This window comes from Corvus cornix, chromosome 8 (assembly GCF_000738735.6).
Source record: "Corvus cornix cornix isolate S_Up_H32 chromosome 8, ASM73873v5, whole genome shotgun sequence".
In the NCBI taxonomy this organism is placed as follows: Eukaryota; Metazoa; Chordata; class Aves; order Passeriformes; family Corvidae; genus Corvus; species Corvus cornix.
The window spans coordinates 20996897-21016956 of record NC_046338.1 but is presented as its reverse complement, the minus strand read 5'-3'; the positions used below and the strand labels follow the sequence as shown (position 1 = coordinate 21016956).

General features: G+C 40.2%; 1 protein-coding gene across 1 annotated transcript in view; it reads right to left on the bottom strand.

Annotated features, from left to right (window-relative positions):
- The window catches only part of NTNG1 (netrin G1), a 150784-nt gene that overhangs the window by 70605 nt on the left and 60119 nt on the right, over positions 1-20060 (bottom strand). Inside the window, 1 exon segment of the mRNA XM_039555673.1 lies at positions 14427-15067. Within this exon segment, the coding sequence (XP_039411607.1) occupies positions 14427-15067 (641 nt within the window).

The following is a 20060-nucleotide window of genomic DNA, read 5'->3' as shown; positions in this document are numbered from 1 at the left end:
GGAAATAAAGTTCTAAGTGTATCTTTTTAATTTGGGAAAACAATTCTTCTTTCATCTAATGTATTTCAAAGGCTGATTTTGTGTAGCAAAAGCTTATTTTCTTTTTCAAAAATACCATATGACAGTACTTTTTAATTATAGACACTACTTATTGTTATCTTGAAGCCAATAAACTGGCTAGAATCTGCAAACGTTTTATTATGTTGTATTAAAGTCAGTGGAATTATACGAAGATGGGAAAATTGAAAATACTTTTTAGTATTAGAATTCTTGAGCTAGATGATAAAGGGTCACATTTTTACTTGCTTTTTACCTAAGAAAAATCTGAATGTAATAATTTAAGTGCAGAATCACAGAATATCCTGAGTTGGAAGGGACCCACAAGGTCTAGATGGTCTGAGGGTGTGACTCCTAATGGCTGGCGTGGTCTTCTCAGAGGTGGGTGGCCAGAGCAAGGCAGTCCTGGGCAGAGGCAGCTGGAAAGGAGCTCTTAGACCTCAGATGGTGAAAGGCAGAGGGGACCTGGCTTCTGGCACTGACCTTGGAGCAGTGAGTGGATTGATGTGTGGACATGAGCAGGTGACAAGTGTGGACGTGCATACAGGCATGCCCATTGTGGTACCACCAACCCTGATTTTCCCTGAGTGCCAAAACAGCTCTGCCACTGTGTTTAGTACTTGTCCTAGCCTCAATGTGACATGGGACAAGAGACATTGTGTATGTCATTGTGGAATGGGGTTGCTGACACTGCTTTGGTAAGTTTAAGTGGCAAAAGGCTGGTAGTTTTAAAGCCTTGTATTTTAAAGTCTTAAAATTCTGACCTAATGTCAGACAAGAATAAAATAATGTTCGCTTTTGGCCTTCAAGTTCTCTGGAACATTCATTATTCATGTTTGTTTTTAACAAATACTGGGTAAATCAAAGAATGTTCACACAGAAGCTGCAGTGTCCACTGAGAGGTTGGGAGCATGTTTTTGTTTTCTATGAAAACAGACATGCTGGGGGGTTGAATTTGATCCAGTGACTATAATATTCCATGTACCAGAAGAACTAAACAACTTCATTTATATTTTAAATGTTTCAAATCAATACTTCCCTTCATATTCTGTGACCCCCGCCAGGAAACTCTTATAACTGAAAATTTAAAGAATAGATTTTAAGTTATGAATAATGTAAGGCTGTCATAGGGGAAAGCAACAGTGAAATACTGCTGACAGAAACAATCAGTACATGTTTATACTGAAGAACAAACCTTAGCAATTCCATCTTGCATAACACAGCTTTTAAAATCCTATACAAACTTTTCAGTTTTCTCTGAAATGTCAAGCAGGTTTCCTCAGCCTCCAAATCCACTGGAAAATATACAAGCTGTTTCTGTTTCTCAAAGAATAAGCTAATCTAGAAGTAAAATGCATGCATATATATATATATAATATAAATAGCACTATGAAAAATAATAGAGAACTAATAGATGAAGGTAAAGAAAGAGCTTATGTTTGAAAAAAACCCCGAAAGTCCTTAATATAGGGAGGTCTAGCAGTATCTATTTCTCAAGCACCAGCTTATTACAAGGAATAGATCTAGCAAGATGGGACAGGATCCATTTTGGGGCACAGACAGTCAGATGGTGAACAAGAGCTTCCCTGCACTAAAGCATTCTTCAGGGCATAAGAGTGCTGTTCAAAATGAATTGAGTTTTGTTTGCACACTGACAGAGTGTTGCCATCCACTGAAAATAAGAAGAGGTATTTGTCTTGAAGACCTGATGAGTAGGAAAAGACACAGTGTCCTGAGAGAATCCTTATAAAAATGCTTGCATGACACAGAGCTTTATCTTTAATGAATTTGGGCATAATTATCAGAAACTCCCTGAATTATGCAAATAAAAAACCCAAAACCAAAAATATAATGCCACTTCACTAGAAAACATTTTTGTAAGTAATAGTTCTGGGGATGAAGGAGTTATTGTTTGCGTCTGAGGTGTTTTATAGCTGTGTTCTCTTTCTCAGACAGTGAGAGCTGCAGAGGAGAAGGAGGGAGACAGCTCACTGGGATTTAGGATGGTGCCCACAGCAGTTGTGACCTCCTTTCCCCACCACTGCTGTTCATTTTCGCTCCTCATCTATTCTCATGCCTGCTCAGCATTTCCTCCTGTTGACCTACACAAGCCAGGAGGGGGGAGCATTACACAGGACTCAGAAGTGTCCCCAAATCTTGTTAAAGCAGTTCTCTGCTTGCAAGCTGGGCAAAAAACATCAGGAGAGAAAAAGGGCAGCACTTGTAGATTTTCTGGTCTACACAGATTTATCATGATATATAGCAGATTGACTGAATCAAATGACTTAGTGGCCATATAATCATATCACAAAGGGGACAAGCTTCTGGCATCTGTTCAAGCTGCTTCTAACAGAAGTTGAATGTAGCTTGTTTGTTTTTTTATTAATCTTTTTTTTTTCCCTATGCAAATCACTCCTTTATTTTGTCTCAGTTTTATTCCTTCATAATGTTCTCTGAGTTTTCAGATGCTGACATACCTGTGAAGATAAAGAACTCTAAAATAAGGAAGATAAGTCTTAGTCTGTAACAGGTTTCTCTCGAGATGCAAGCACTGCAGAATGGGAACTCTGAGAACACCCGTGACAAAACAGCTGCCCCCTCTCAGACTTACCAGCCCTTGCTCCTGTGGCTGGACAAGTGCCCTGCTCTCCCTCACACCTCAGGGCAATTCTTTCTCTTTCTTGCTTGGCTAATGTAGTTACAGCAGCTGAATTTTCAAACCTGCTTTTTTAAAAAAATGTGCTAAGTTTATGAAGATATAACAAGTCCACATTTTATGTGTTTGGAATTAGGGGGAAGCTCCTGCATACAGGACACTGAGACTGGACGTTATGTTGTATTAACTGTTTGCATTGCAGCAATATTTGAACAACTCTCCAAAAGGTCTCTCTCTTGTTACAACATACACTCAGCCCATTTTAAATTGCTGAATCTTTTTCAGTGGCAGTAAGGCCTTTTTTTGTGGGCCTAATATGTGCAAGAGATTTTTCAAAAGCCCTGGTATAATAAAACACAGTCAAAATTAACAAAATCTCCTATTTTTTCCAAGAGTCAGCACTAAACCACTGTTACATAATTTAATTTTAAATGCCAAAAGTCTCTAAAAATCTGTGAGTGATGCATCGAGTGATGCATCAAGTAATGCTCTTTGGATGAAGCCTTTAGAGCATATGTATCTCCTCTCCACAATTCACAAGCCAGCTGAATGTCAGCCACACACTTCTTGTGCATTTGTTAGTCAAACCCTGGGTAGGACTGTGCAGTGAGGAAACCAGTGAACAACATCGAAAGTATATCCTTTGGAATCAGAGCACATAACCCTTTGTCATTCCCGTGGTATCGCTGTCTCGTATCTCTCCTATTTAAAGCATCTATATTTTATGAAGCACTAACAGACAAACAAACAAACCAACATATAGACCACAAAGTCAGCATTAGTCTCCAAAGTAGCTGTTGGAAAGATGAGATATTTCAGAATCTGCTCACTCAATATAGGGATTCAGTATCTTCAAAAACCAAAAGTTTGGATCTATATTTTAAGGCATCAAGTCTAAGCATGAGATATTTGTACATGTCAGAACGGAGGCTGTTGCTGTCACCCACCTGGAAGGATTACTGTTGGAAAAAATGACCACATTGCAGGTTACTCCTGCAGTGTCTAACTGATCTACATGATGAGCAGCTAAAATGATGCAAACTGTTTTGGATATGTAAGGGTTCCTTCTTTCAAGACCTGTACACTAGAGGGGAAATGAAATACTATTTCTCATTTTACTTTTAATTTCATCCAACTCTTTTTCAACTACCCCTTCACCATTCAGGAATAAAACAAATGGAAAAGGAGGATGAAGCCCTTTATTTACCCCCACCCCAACTCCCTTCCCATCTAGCTTCTGGATTAGGTTAAACATTTTCTGTAGCAGAATATTAGCAGTTAATGACACTCAGATTGTTTCATCTTTAGATCATTACTAACTTTAACCCACCATTCCCAAACCACAGCTTCCCATCTTTTAATCTTCTCCTGTGTTGCAGAGGGGAAGGAGCTGCCCTTGCTGGCAGATTGCAATTCCTATGGGACACAAGTGATTAAAAATGTAACTGGCTCCTTGCTGTTTTGCTGTCCTGCTGGAAGAATTATTTCAGGGGCATTCAAAGGAAGGAAGGCATGGTTCCATAAACACAGGATCCTTAATGAAGCTTGTTAAATGATAAGCAATTTTCTGCATTGACAAAGTATAATAGGATTACTTTATTGTTGTAAAGTGAGATGCTCCTCCTGAAGGTTTCCATTCCTTCTTTGAGCCACATGGGCAGTGATCCCCATGCGCTACAACTGAAGGAGTGATGATCACATCACAGAAAGAGAAACAAAGACAGTGAGAAACGAGCAGCTGGAGGTATGCAGGGTGTGGGAGGAGGGAAGGAGGATTTCCTGAAGTGGGTCACTGACAAAACAGATGCCTTGTCATTCTGCAGCTCTGTCCCCTGTCCCACCCGCCACTGCTGCTCCCCGTTCCTGCCGTCTCCACTCCCCCAAAGGAGCAGAAGGTTGTGGGACCTGCTGTGCTCTAACTGGGGGACAGAAATGGTAATTTTTTAAAAAAAAAAACTTTTTCAAGTCAATTCACTGTTGTGCTTACGTGGCAAATTCAACAGCTCTAGTTATACCTAAGGGAAGAAACAGCCCACAGTTCAAGAAATATGAGAAAAATCTAAGGCAAATTAAAAAGATCAGCAACTGAGGGAATGCATTTCACATTTCCTCTCCTGCACAAAAGGCTGCCAGTTTCCTGGACTCCAGTGCATGTTCATGTGCTTTGGATTGGCTTTTCTGAATAGGCCTAAACAAAGGCACTATAGAACCATTACCAGATCAAAGAAGTTAAATTACTTTGGTTATGACAACTTCAGTAAACACCATCCCAACTTCTAAAGGTCCTTAATGCACAAGAGAGTTAAAGGGGAAAATAAGTAAAATCTGTTTTACCACATATAAAAGTCAGAAACAATAAACGGTACTGCAACCATTCTGTATCTGGTAACTCACATTAAAATATATATAAAGTGTTCTGGGAACTGAAGCAATGCTTCAGTTCAATAAAACTAATGTAATTAAAGAGAAAGAATCCTGTTTTCCCTCTGCTTGCAATTTCAAATGAGTGCTTCCTAAGACTTGTGACCATTGCTGGAATCCAATTCAGGACCTCAGCTTATCAAATTCCCAGCTCTGGCACCATGCCTTTGAGGAATTATAAAGTGCTGCTCATCACAACGTCTCTGTCTATGAATGCTCCAGATAACTTTAAAGTGCAGACACCCCATTTTGAAACAGGCAAGTGTTCACTGTGAATCAAAATGGAGTCACCAAACGTGCAGCTTTCAGCTGGTGCTTTTCTTTCAGGGCAACAAAGGAAAATGTGTTAGCACAAAACGTCTCCTTGTAAAATTTTTGTAAACTTAGAAAGCTTTGCAGGACAGCACACTTACACAAAGCCACAGCTTTTGAGATGCTGTAGACCACACATCTTATCCTCTAATTCATTCTGGGTCTGAGAAACTGCCAGGCTAATGAGCTCTCCTGCAGCCTCTTCCTCTGCAGGTGCTTCCCTGGAAGCACAGTCTTAAATCAGACACTGCCATGCCAGATGTAACCTCCTGAACAAACACCAATCCTCGCTCCCAACGTGGCCTGAGCAAGCCACAGCAGCACTAGTGTCTGACTTTGATGAAATCACAAACTTCTTTTCCATTCAGGCAGTGGAAGCCAAATTAATTCCTTAGCTTCTTTAATGCTGAGAGCCACATCTTGGGAATTCAATACAGGAACATATTAATCTCTGTGATAGGTGATAGTGCAATATATTACTGATGGGGGAGCCAGCACTGTGATAGTGACCCTGACCAGCAGATGACTGACTGGGTAAGGGGTGAAGGAGCTGCTCTGGCTTGAAGGCATAGCCTCAACTTTGGCAGGCAGTCCTTCATTCTTGTCCCACTACTAATTTTCCAACGCATTACTTTGTCGCTTGGGTATCCAGGAAAGCTCATTATGAAGGTATGTGACAGCCCCTGATAATACATGTCTGTGGCAAAATAATTGATCCCTCTTTGCAGTGGTGATCTTTAATGCTCATAGGGCATGGGAGGTTATTAGATGGAGGCATCCTTTGATGGTCGCTAGTGTAATACGTTACCAGACAGCAATGTGCCACCTATCTATCACTTACAAAATAATGTCATCCCTGAAAACAGGCCTGGCAGCCAGGGTTAGGGGAGGAAGAGGGTTTAATTATATTTGTGGATGAAAAGATGTCCTGAGAAAAGTGCACAGCCTGATTATTTATTGGCTGTTCAAAAGCACTCAACACCGTTTAAGGAAAAGATCAGCCTCTGCAATACAGTGGTTCATGTTGCTGTTACAGACTCTAGCCTTGAAATCAAGTTCAAGCTGAAGAACAAAATTACCTCTTACAATATGTGGTTTACTTCTGAAAATGAAAAGGGTAAGAGACATATTAGCAATGTTAGCATTAGTGGAGGCAGCTGTTTTTAGATATTTGGTATTTCAGGGATGTGAGTTTAGCATCATTACTAGAAGTACAGCTTACTATATTCCTCTGCTAACTTTCCAACAGTGAGCAGATGGTTACCCTATTACCAACCATTTGCATTTAACATATTGTAATGATTTATATACCACATGTCACTGAGCAAAGTGAAAACAGTCGATGGTAACTAATTAGTTGAGTGTGAAGATGCATATCTCAATGTATATTTCCTTATTGTAATAAAATTTTATCTTCTTGGTTATTAATAGGTTTAATGTGTGGTGTAACAGAAATGCTGGTGGCAGTTAAATGTGAGCCACCATGCCACTTTACCATTGGGACAGTACTGGTATCATTAACATTTCCACCAGCACTCCCTTACATGCTTGTTTTATGAATGATGGTGCACAGAGGACAGGTTATAACAATCCATTGTGCTTTCTCTACCAATCCTTCTGAAGTGTACTTCAAAGTACTTTATAAATCTTAATATATAAGATATTGGCTCATATTACAGGACAACACACATCTGGAGAGGGTGGAAGTGGGAATGCTGCTTGGCAGAGAGGAAAGACACTCAGAGCTACCATAAAGACAGAAATGGATTTAAGGGAGAAAATGAAAAGAATCACAAGGTCTTCAAGGGAGTTTGCAAGGAAGAAGCAGACACTATTGACATTTACACAAACATAAAAGCCAGAAGATAGGCTCAAGGGTTCAGAGGAAGAGCATAACTTTGGAAACCTGCCCTCCACAACTAGAATATGGGCAGGTGTATGTACCATGTATCGCACTATCCGTGGTACGTCCCAAGGCCTGATTAGATGTAACCTACAGTATGAAGCTATGGATTATCTGCCTTATCCTGAAATGGTTTTGTTTACTTTTGTGCATATTTTAAAATGGTGGCCATCACCCCGGAAATGTCAAAATAATTGTCAGTGAAGTACAGCTGGTTTACTCCAGAGTACAGCAGCATTTCCAGCATAAAAGTCTGGATGAACTGTTGTGTGAGCAACCAGGTGCTGTTGACAGACTGACTCTAAGGCTCCAAGGACTCTGTATGCTGCAAAAATTACAGGTGGTCTCATTCAGGAGTGGTAGTATGTCAAGTAGCAAGTTCCTGCTCCCTCCTAATGTGATTAGGACACCTCTTGCTATTCAGCATCCTTTCATTTCTACCATATCCCACAAACCTCCCGGGACACAGCCCGTTCTCCTGGAAATGGCTGCAGGCAGCATTATGCTTTCCTGAATGTGTCAGCAGCCAGAATTTCTCTTGGGAATACGACCTGCAGTGTAACTCCTTGTCTCCTTTTCCCTGATGGTATTGCTGCCTTCTAAAATCACAGCATTGCCTTTTGTTGTAGCTCTTTCCTTACTTTTCCATGAACAAGATGATAATCTATGGGAAAAGAATTACAGCAGTGTTGAAAACTTACCCTGTAGTTCAGCCCAGTTAACAATACGCTTCACCTGTGTTGTACTGAGGATTTTTCCCTACAGCCTGCTGTGATCAAGTAGGGACTGTGATGATTCCCTTTGTGCATGGGTCACTAGTACTGCTGAGGCACATCAGTCCCAGAGCTGGACTCCAGAGGGAATGATAGGAAGGGTCTCACAGGCCCCACATAATGATACTATTAGACCTTGACCTTTACTAATTCACTTTCTAGTTTCCGAATAGGTGTGACTCTATCACTGGATTTAACACAACTGGCTGCTTTTCATCAGCTCTATCATACAGACATGAGACAGGATGAACATACTGAGAGGTGTGGGTTTTTTCTCATTTTTTAAACAGAAGCTGGGATAGTCATCTTACTTCTGTCCTCCCTTCTTTTTTTTCTCTTGTTCCTTCTGTCCTCCCTTTCCATCACTTGTTTTCCCTCATTCCTCCTACATGCATTTGAAACTCAATGGGTTAATAAGGGTAACTTCACTCAAAGTACTCCTGATTTACAGGATGGCATCTGAAACTAGTATCAGGACTTGTTTCTTGTTTCAATACTTAACTTTTTGTACATATAGGGAGTGAGAGAGAGCATAATATGGCACCGTTCTAAAGGGAAATGAGAGGAAAGGCAGCAGAGTTAACCCTCTTAATTTCAAATATTTCCCTAGATCACAGCTGAATGATGGGTTATTTATTACAGCTACCAAGCAAAAAAATTAACAGAGAGAGAAACATCACCTATGTCAAGATAAAGTATGTAGATATTTTGGGTTCAGCTACTACCTTCTGAGGCACTTCACATGATGAGAAATGTCCAGGAAAAATCAGCTCCTAAGCAGATGCAATCAGATACTGACATGAACAAAACTAATGGCAGGAAATACCACCACACTGGTACCCATGGCAAGGAGCAGAATGTAAACTTAAAAAAAACCCAAACCAACCCACACTTAAAAGTTGGTAGTTCCTATTACTTGTGAAATAGTTGGAAATTTTTAAACTTTTAATGTGATAATATGTTGTACCACTCCATCTTTAACTTCAGCCAAAAGGACATCCCTGTGCCAGGAATCATTTTGTGTATGTGATACAGGAGATCCTTAAGCTTATTTCAGTGTTTGCATTAAATTTGCACTCTTTTCAAATGAAAAGCTTAAAGGAAAGATAGTTTCTGCAAGCTTTTGGAGTCACTGAATTTATTCAGAAAGGCTCTTTGGATTGCTTTTCAGCATACAAAGCAATACAGAGAGAAAAATCCTCATTTCTTTCATCAGGATTTTTATCTCTAGTCCTCTAATATTCAGTGGCAAAATGAATTATACTACAAAAAGGCTTGGTGCCTCTCCTCAAACACCCTGATCCTGCACGATACTGAGCTTCCTTAAAAGACAGCTGGGGGAGATAGGTATGGAAATACTTCATGGCTTGCAAAATGGCCCAAGAAAAGATGACCAGATGCTAATGAGCAAAGGTGGTGAGTGAAACATGGTGATTTAAACTCACTGATTTCAAAAGCATATAGCAGAATGAGAGCCCTAGACAGCATTCAGACTCCACTGCTCTGCTCCCCTTCCAGCCACTGTGACTGTGGCTGCACTGAGCTGATGTCACCAGGAGTTGTGTCACCAGGATGGAGGGTGGAAATCAGTATTATCTGAATGCAGGCAGGAGTAAAACCCACCCAGGACACCTGTACTGAGTAAAGCCCTGGAGACTGCTCATGTGTGAATAAACACCGTGACCGTTTAATTATTTCGATTCTTGATGATCCTAGATTTGCTTACAGAAAATGAAGGACCATTTTCTTTAGTGACATATTACAGTAGATATATTAAAGAAGCAAATTGCACTTGGGAGTTACAGATAAATTGACATGCTCTTAAATACATATGTTACTTTTTCTTTCCTGTTCTCTAATGAGTTTATAATTTAATCAGAGAAATGCTAGATTCCCTGCAAATACTAGTGAAAATCTCAAAGGAGAAAAGCTGCTTATGCAAGTGCTTCTGTAAAACAAAGAGTATTCAAGTATGGTAAATAAATACTAGAGCCAAGAATGGCATTCAGCTGTCTCCTTAAAAGCTTGAAGCCTATGTATCTTAATATTGATGGTCTGGTTCTGAGCTGAACATCAATGAAAACATTCTCTATTATAAATAAAACTACAGCATTTCTATATATTATAACTTCCCTAGGGCAAAGTTCTGCTTTTGGGTAAGTTACACAGGGACATTATTATATAGTGTTCCTAAGTGTAGGACAGAGTAACATAAGAGATTTACTCCAATTCATCCATCCATAGACTGCATCTGCAGAATAAGCCAGAGGAGGGGACCCAGTACAGCCCAGCCTCCCTGGTGGAACTGCCTGCCTGAAGCTGCAGTGTGAGCTCCCACTCAGGGCAAGAGCCCTCACCCACCCCAAATCCACCACAGCCTCAGGAGCAGGTCAGGCTCACAGCTGGCAGGAGGGGCAGGCTGACTAAGATGACAAAAAAAGCCCCAACTGCCTAAGTAGCAAATATATTTTCCTTCAGAGTAATTTATTCAGATGCTGAAATGGATTTAAATTTAGAAGAGATAATGTGAGAGCAAGGAAGTGTTAAAACTGAGGTTACTTTTCATTTGCGTTCTGTGAGTTAGAGGTTTCTATTGCAGCTGGAACTGCAACCGCAGCGGAGACATGGTCAGAAAACCCTGGGGCTTAAATACAGAAGCTTCAAGGCGAGAAGAGTATAAAATGAATTCCAAAGGGCTTAATAACATTGTGCAGAGACTGGATATTCTGGTGTCAGAAAGAAACTGGTGGCTCTTAGATCAAAACCTAATCATTCAAAAGCAATAAGAGCCTTTGTTTTACCCAGCCAGTCATTCTGTTACCCACTGGGGCCATGTTTTTTTACAAGCATTCTGAATTACAGTTAATTTACAGTGTATAAATGTACATGTCACTGGCAATATAACAGAACAAAAAAACTTTAACATGGTTAAACCTTCAGCAGTCTGATCCAAAATCTGCTAGGAACCTTTAGCTTGACTTCAAAGGAATTATTATCAGCATTTTAGTGAACTTCTTCTACAAAAAAAAAGTTTAAAACTGGGAGCTGTACCTCACTGCTTACTGCCAGGACTGTCCTTCATGTGGAATTGAAGAGAGGCAGAGCCTGCAGACAGCTCAGGCCACCTCTGCAGACAGCACAGTGAGAGAAACCTTCCTGAGGTTATGGCACAGGACACCCTCTAATCCTCTGCAGCAAGGCCAGACGAGGGGAAAATGTCTGCTCTTTCTTAGCTTCCCATCCCAGAAGACTTTATTTATGCATTAGTCGACCTTTCTAGCTGTTAGGACCATCTTGCTTCAGCAGTTAATTAACACAAGTGCCATAATTTAATACAGTTAATGCTACTTTATGCCCTTTAATGTACCTTCCATTAGTGATATTATTGTAGTATTACCCTGTAAATTAAAATAAGATCAAGAATAAGAGAGGCTCTCTTTAATTAAGGTACTGGCACACCGCATCGTCCATTATTCACTAGAAAAAATCACCCTGATTTAGTGAAGCAGACCATCAGTAAGTCAGAATTAGTTCATGGGGATTATTAGGTTTCTTGAATAATGTGAGCACAATGGGGTTGCTGAAATTGCTAACAGCCATGTTTCCTTTTTTTCATCACCTTAATAAATACACAATGGAAGTGGTAAATTGAAGAAGAATAAACAGGTGGTAATAGAGGAGGAAAGACATTCTTTGAGAGTACACAGGTTTTCATTTCCAATGCAACATACATCAGGCTTATTTCACACCAAAATGCAAAGCAATGACAAAGCAAACCCTATATTAAGTGGGCAAATCTCCTGCCTATAATTCACTGTGAAGTATTAACCACCCCAGTATCCTGTATATTTAACATAGTGGCTTTAAGATAGATGCTTTTCACTGTCATTGATGCTTAAAACACAGTGTGAAACAAATTCCATTTTATGCTGCCTTTAGAAATATGCTATTATGAGCTTTGGTGATTTTAACTATATTTAACCTACAGGTTATGTTTTTCAGAAAAAGAACTAGCTTTAAAGTGTGTCTGCTAGCATCCCTCATCTACTGCATGTCAAGCTCCTTGGTAGCCTCCCTTTGTATCCTGTCTTCATGGAGTAATCTAGTCTAGTTTTACTGAATTTATATAAATAGCTGGGTCTCAAAGCCCAGAACATGAATCTTGGTAGCAAAACAAAATAATTTTATAACAATTTCCAGTTAACTTCCTAAATTAAGAAGCAAGAGCTGGAAAGCTCAGCTGAGCTGGAAACAGTGGCACAACTGCCCTGGTAACCCTTGCTTCCCTCCACTAGTTCCCATGCTCGGGGCATGCCAGGGCACATGCTGGGAATGTTGATTGGTGGGGAGAGGCCATAAGGTTTCTGGAAGAGACAAAAAATACTTCAAACTAGGTAACAGTGGGCTTATAGCAAGTTACAATTGGTGCAAGTAAACAACCAGGGGCTGTGTGTTGCAGCACCAGAGCTACTCAGCAGCAAGCAAGCCCTAAAGACTTTAACAAGGAAAGCTCACTAGATACTGAAGCAAATGGCACCAAATCCCAAAAGAGCTGTTCTTCTCATTAGCAGAAAAGTGATAAGAATTCACATGAATCTAATCTAGTGAGGTACTATTACACATCGGATACTTCTTTTAAAGCATGTGTCCAATTACTGCAGCATTTAGACAACAAGCATCAGCATCAGATAAGTTCTCTGTACAGTCACGCTTCATTTCTATAGATAATTTTTCACAAGATTGGTGAGCCCCAGATGTGCTCAGAAGGCTTCTGTTTCTAATTTGCATGCAATGCACTCTTTTTTAATCCTTCAGATGCTTTCTTTGATAAAGTAATGATAATCTAATTGAAGTCAGACTAAGCTCCAAATGGGTTTTTAGATGGGGAACAGGCTTTCCTTAAAGCCTACAGACCTACAAATCCTGAACTTTGATATGATGCCTCAGTAGAGCTAACCTATGTGGAGCCCAGTGGAGAAAATATACACATTAAAAAGGTGTTATTTTTTTGTACTGAGGCTAATTTTACCAAACTATTTGAAACAGTATCTTAAGCTGTTCATGATCCACTTAGCCCTCCCAAGTGACTTCTGAAAAATAATTTACAATGTAACTAATGAGCATTGCAAGAAGAATTCTTAAAACAGCAACATTTATTTTAGATTTTCAAATGTTGGACTACTTATTCTGTATGTATGGATATATAGTTGGTGTGGACACAGAAGACTGTAACTGCATATTAAATCTCCAGTTCTAAGAAATGTATTTTGATGATTTTAATTTACACTACAGGAATAATAAAAATATAGTCAGCACTGTTTTATATAATCACTGTCACTATTTTTTTCACTCCATTCTGAGTCTGCAAAGAAGGTCCCTGTCCTTCCAAGATAGATTTGCTTTTCTGTTTGTTTTGATACTTAGATTCTCTTAAGAAAAAGAAAAAAGTGTTTTATAAAGGAAGTCTAAAACTCTTTATAGAAGAAACAGAGGAGGAAGAAGAGGTTTATCAGACTGGTGAGTGAATTGCTAATAGAGGTGATCCCACTTATTTCTTCTAAACAAATTGGCATCCAAGACCCATACAAAGGGAGCACCCTCCTGCTTGAGGGCATCAGTCAATTGCTAGTTTGAGTTGGGAAGAAAATTTCCCGATAGGCATGTCACTGCAGTTATTATTTTTGGGACTACAGCACCTGATACCAGCCACCAATTGCCCTAGAGGGAACCATTTATCTTGAACCCAGCTGAATAATCATCTTTGTTATATTCAAATCAGTCTATCTAAAACACTACTTGTTTTTTCCATTTTCATTCAGCTTCTCTGCATTTCAGAGCTAATTAAAGTACAAGGAATGGACTCTAATCTCTGCTGCTTTCCTTGTTCACAGCCAGACCTAGTGGGAAGTGTTTGTGCAAGGGCTGCTGTATCAATCAGAGCTTCCATTAGAAGCCTGGAAAAGTGAAATGATAAAACAGAATCTCTGTTTTTAGTTAACTGCCACTGGATCAGACTCCAACTACATCAGAAAGGAAAGTGTCCCACTGCTCAGGTGAATTCCTGAGCCAGTGCCCTCCTGCCTGGGAGACCCAGGGCTCAAAATCCAAGGCGAGTGCCAGCGAACACTTAGACCTTGTGCCACTGAGTCAGGAACTTCTGATGGGGCAGCAGTGGCCTTCAGCTGAGGCAGATTTCCAATGAACATTGGCAGAAAATGTCCTCTTGTTTGAAGAAATAAACAGTTCTGAATAATTTCTCAAATCAAACACATATGCCTGTTTCTAAAGTTATATATTCTCTTACCTTCCATATACCCTTATGTCTGAAATTGCATAAAAGTAGCGTGCCAGGTGTTGCTCATCTACATATATTTCACCAGTTGCTGGCCTAAGCAGTCTTATCCTCAGATCTGTGATGGTAAAGAAATCTCTTAACTTCTTGGTGGTGTCAAGCTGGCCATAAAGAGAAGCCATGTTATGAAGCCGAGGTCCAGCAAAAAAAGCAAATCTATCTTTGATTTCAAAGTGGATTATTTTACTATTTGTCATGTACCCGGTAGAGTATTCCTCTGTGCAAATGATTTCTAGGACTGTGTGCTGTGATAAATCCCTCACTGATTTAGGATCCATGTGAAAAGCATCTAAGCAGTCTGTGGCATAATATTGGTAGGGCTGCCATGTTCGTCCATAGTCGAGTGATTTCTCCAGGATCATTTGGTCTGGACGGCCAGATTCAAAGGTGATAACTATGTTATCTGTAAGCTCAATGGTTTTGTTCCAGGAGAGTGTAATATTAACATGAAGAGGCTTCGGATAGTCCTTCCAAGTTGTGGACTGCCAAAACGTGGAGGGATGTCTTCCTTCCAGATCGAACATCAGTTCTGGAGGATGAGCCAGTTCTTGGGTACTCGCATCACATTCATTATTGCACATGTAGGGATTCCCCTGGAAAAGAGCAAAGCAGTGTTACAAGGGGCACCACAGAGGTGAGTGTGACATGTAAGATGTTTCTTGACTGAGAACTGCTTTTCTCCAGGAGGGAAGCCAAGAAAGAAAAAACAAATGCTTGCAAGTAATAACTTTATCTTAATGAGATTAATCCTGGCTGTTTTACCTGTTAAAGTAAATGTACAAATACAACATAGAGAGCACCCTTGCTTCTGTAATATAAACATTTTTCTTAGTATAGGTTTAAAAAAGAAAAAAAGACTTGTTTACCCTGAACAACTCGGACCAGGGATTGAGTCACAGAAGACTGAGAACAGTATGCAAGTCTCTAACAGCTCAGTAACTCCAAATCTTCTTAGAAAGATAGCAGCCAAAGAGAATTTCTTTTTGAAACAAGCATGTTCCTCAGAGCTCTGCCCAAAAAAGAACTAATTTTTAAGGCAAGTGTATTTTGTTAGCAGTGCAGTCTGTGTGTACTCAGTATGGCCAGTATTCAGTACACTTTCAAGTTTCCTTTCACCCAGGTGGGAAATTTATCATGCTTAACTTGTGCTCCCAGCTCAACACTGCCTTGCCTTAAAACACTTACACTTGCAACCAAAAGCCATTAGAAAAACAGTGCTCTGTCAGGTCTGGGGCTTGATTCAGGTATCTGCCATCTTATCACAGCGTACCAAAGTACTTCAGAAAAGACTTTTCATGAGGCACCAGGTTCAATTTATCAGGACAAGATAATCCAGCACTTGATTAGGTGGGAGATGTCAGTGGTTCCAGCTGGAACACTGCCGAGGTGGCAGGAGCTCTGAACTGAGGGTTGAGTTAAAAACAGCAACAAAAAAAAGCTTGCCAATAGTGCACAGCTTTTACTGCCGCTTGTCCACTGCAGCAAGGTGAAAGTGAATTATTCTCTTTCTGGCCTTTTGATGCATTAACTTTCACACTACAATCTTCTGCTTCTTCACAAAGGCTGTTTTGTCTGCAGATTGGGGATATCTTGCAGCAGTTGCCAAGATATCAGACCCTGTAGGCTGCACTGAATCATGTATATCTAATTTCACCTTTCAACAGTACATAAGTATTTTGCTACTTGTTCATTCTGTGTTTGTTCCAGAGAGCAACTGCTGCTCTGTATCCTTCCCTCTGCCTGACGTACAGACTGTGGAAGAAGCCTCTATTCCCTTACAGTCAGCACTGCTGGGGAAAAATACGCACATGCCTATACATAGCAGAGCTCGATGAGGTCATAAATGTAGCTTTGTCATTAATCAGTGTTCCCTGCACCTACCCTGAAAAGAGAACAAGCCCTGGTATGATGATCAACCTTTTCTTTTCTTATAATTGCAGTTATAATTCTCTTCATCTCAAAGCCTGAGGGCAATGAAGTGACTCAATGCTATCCAGTGTGGAAAACGGGTTTCAAACGTAAGTTTCCACCTTGGCCACTGCTCTGCTCCTTGACATACTCCCACAAAACACAAGTAAAAGAACTTCAGCACTCACTTTGACCTCCCCACTGGCAACTTCCTCTCACCTGGGCTGGGAAATACTATTTTCTTTCTCTCTCTTTCTTTTTAATACAGCTGAATGCTAAAACTGACAACGATTCACTGGGACTGGAAGTTAGGAAAAAAACCTACAAGACAACAAAAAGGGTTATTTGAGAACCAGCATGCTGCTTGTTACACTGACAGCTTCAAAGCATGCAGCTGTAACTGAAAGTACTCTGCAAAATATTGTCTATAATAAGTCTGTTACAGCTCTGATTTCAAGCTCATGGTTGCTATTTCTATGCCTTCCTTTTGAATAAAACAGTGACAATTAAAAGTAAGTTTCAAGCAGAAGAGAGAAAACACAGAATTTTTAAATATTTGAGATCCATTTAATATATCAGATACAAATGCCAGAATCTGCTAACACACAGGCCTATTTTCCTCAGGGAAAATATACATATTGTGACATTTGTAAGGTTCCAGACCCTTTGGCTACATGTAAACATCAGTTTATCAGAAGATGCTCAGATTGCATAAATCACACCTTCTGAGGTTGCCCAGAAAAGACCTGGTCACTTCTATCTGTGTACCTCTAACCTATCTGCTTTATGCTTCTGCCTTTGCTTTGGCAAAAGCAACTACACTGGGAAGTCACAGGTACCAAAACCCAGCAAATAAATGTTCCCGTGTAGCCAGAGAGGCGCACTAAGCACTGCTGAGGGATGGCTTTAGTTCCCTGCTCCACAAGCAACCACTGAGTCTGTTGTGATTCTTCGTGCTAAACACTAAAGCCGCTCTGATCCGTTAGTCCCTGCATGCTGGAGGAAGCATGTTTTATGACTTCCAGCAGGTAACCCAGGTTTGTATGGGATGTAGTGTTTCTTGCTGTATATTAGTTGGTTTATTTTACTCCCTTTGCCTTTTATCTTTTGCTTTTTAGCCAAAGCTGAGGTGCCAACACAATCAGAATAACTGGGAGAGGGGCTCTAAAAACACCCCACAAGCTAATGTGAATACAGTAAGGCATTGGGAGCTGGTAGCCCTAGCTTGCAACTGAAATGCAATCTACAACTCTGTGCACAAAGCTTTTCAGAGAAAGACGAGACCCAGTTAATGGCAGAGTATTGTGAGAAATAGGTCAGAATCACTGTGCTCTCCTGTCCTGCACCTGAAACTCTTACCAGTGGTAACAGTGGTGCCACAACCTGCCACACTTGGGTAAGGACATCACTGCAAATGAGAATCCTAATAAAAGCTTCACGTATATTCTCCCCAATAAACAGAATTATTTTTTTAATTTTATGATACAGAATTCTCTTTTAAAAGGTGAATGATTTGATGACACCAAAATAACCTGTGTGGAGTTGAAGTGCTTGAAAAAGAAAATTAGGAGAAAAAAAATCTAAGCTGATTATAAGCCAATAAAACAAATGTCCTGAATTCTAACAGGAGGAGGAGAGAAATTACAAGTTTATGTAAATTCCCCTCTGTCTACTGACATGGCAATTGCTGATGTAATTTTGAAATATTTAACATAGTTATTGCTTCAGAGGCTTGGAATCAGGTTCCCATTTTCTCTACCAGCAACTTGGCTTTCAACTGCTTCTAATTAATCTTAAATGTAATTTGCATGGTAAGTCATACTTACATTACCAAAACAGTCTAAAAGGGTCTTACTCTACACAAATGTCCCTCAGTACATGCTATTATGAAAACAATTAATTTAACTGGGATTAGTTACATATTTTAGTGTCTTGATCTCTACGATAATCCTCTTTTAAGACTTTTGTCTCAGTAAAATGAATACAACAAAGACAAACTTTGCCCAATTTGTGCAAACTAAGCTCAGTCTGTATTGGGGCCATCTGAAGGACCAGAACATTAGCATCTCTAAGTAATTTTGTGACTAGCAGGCAGCCATAAATAGATCTTCATTTAAGCCTTCCAAGGAGCAGCTCTTCAGTAGGGCTAAGTGGAAAATAGTTATAACTTTTCAAAATTATATTTAAGCCATTAGGAGAGTTCTAAATAATTAAATACTGATAAATACTTCTAAACACTTTACTGCCAATTAGCATAAAGGTAGCCGAGTCTTTCCCAACACCACAACCATGACCATCTAAAAGAAACCCGCTATTTTCCTGTACAGTAATGGGAGATTGATATTAAATAGCTCCTTGCAGGCAGGCAAATTAAGCTGCTATTTATTTTCATTTTGGCTGTTCATGGAATTGAAAATAATACTGAAACTACTGCCATAGTCTAAGTGTTGGCTTTAGGAGGAGGTACCCAATTTGCAGGCACAGCGAGGGCATGTGGCTGTATCACGACTTGATCGCATTCAGCCCTGGCTGGAAAAAGCAGAGTTACCTGAGAAGCTCCTGAGTAGGGCTGGCTGGTCCCAGTAGGGTTTCCCCTCAATTAGCTGGATTGAGTTTGTTTTAGCACACAGCAATGTCTCTTTGTGCCAGCCAGCTCAAACTTTTAGAGTGGTGTCAGAGGTGCTCCGCAAGTGTCCCTGGCTGGGACAGGATGCCGGGCTGCCCTTGCTCCTCCTGGGCAGCAATGTGTCCTACCAAAAGCAGCTCCAGGAATAGCACAGTGACCCTAGGCTGAGGATTTAGGTCAAAAACAGAGGTCCAGCAGTAGTGTGACCTTTGAATGTCAGCAGAGGAGCAGCAGCAGTGCTGCAGCTGCTGTTCAAGGGTTGAAGTGTGAGTGCTGCTGCTGCTGCTCAGGTGAAGCCTCTGGTCTCTCCCCTGTACAGCTCCTCAGTGGCCTCCACACAGGCTTAGGGTTTGATTGAAGATGTTGCTTGTTTCAATGTATTCCCTGTCTACATTAAGACTTCATGGACTTTTTCACTCAGGAACAAAGGCAGAGGGGCTTAACTCTTCTGTAGTGTGAATATTGGAAGCTGTATCACAGATTACACGCTGTAATGGACACCTGGCTAAATCCCTCCAGAGGATTATAACTTGCATTTTCAAACTGGTGAAGGCTGCTGAGGTCAATCTGGCCAAGATTTTAAGAAGAACCAAAATAAATTTTTAAGAAGTGAGTCACTACAACTGAATTTTATACCACTGCCATAAGGTAATTAGCTCAGATGCCCAAGACAAGAAATAAATACAGCCTCACTCATGTTTGGAATGTGGCTGTGTGGCAAATTACTGCCTTCAAGTCACACTTTTGGACTAGAGTATTTCTGTTTTCCTTTTCAAGAGATCATTACAATTGGTGCCATGCTGTACATTGCAGATGATTAACTAGACAGTAATAGCTACTGGCAGCAACTGCCCTAATGCTTATATTTTACATGTGGTTTCTAACCAGGAATTACTTATTTACCATGACAGAGCCAGATTATGAAACCATTAATTGTGAGATACTACTTATTAGGTGTTGTCCTGCTAAGGGCAAACAGTCAGTGAGGTGGAAGATTTGGAAGGCCCAGGAACTGTTGCATGACAATTGATGTTATCAAAGCCACTACATCC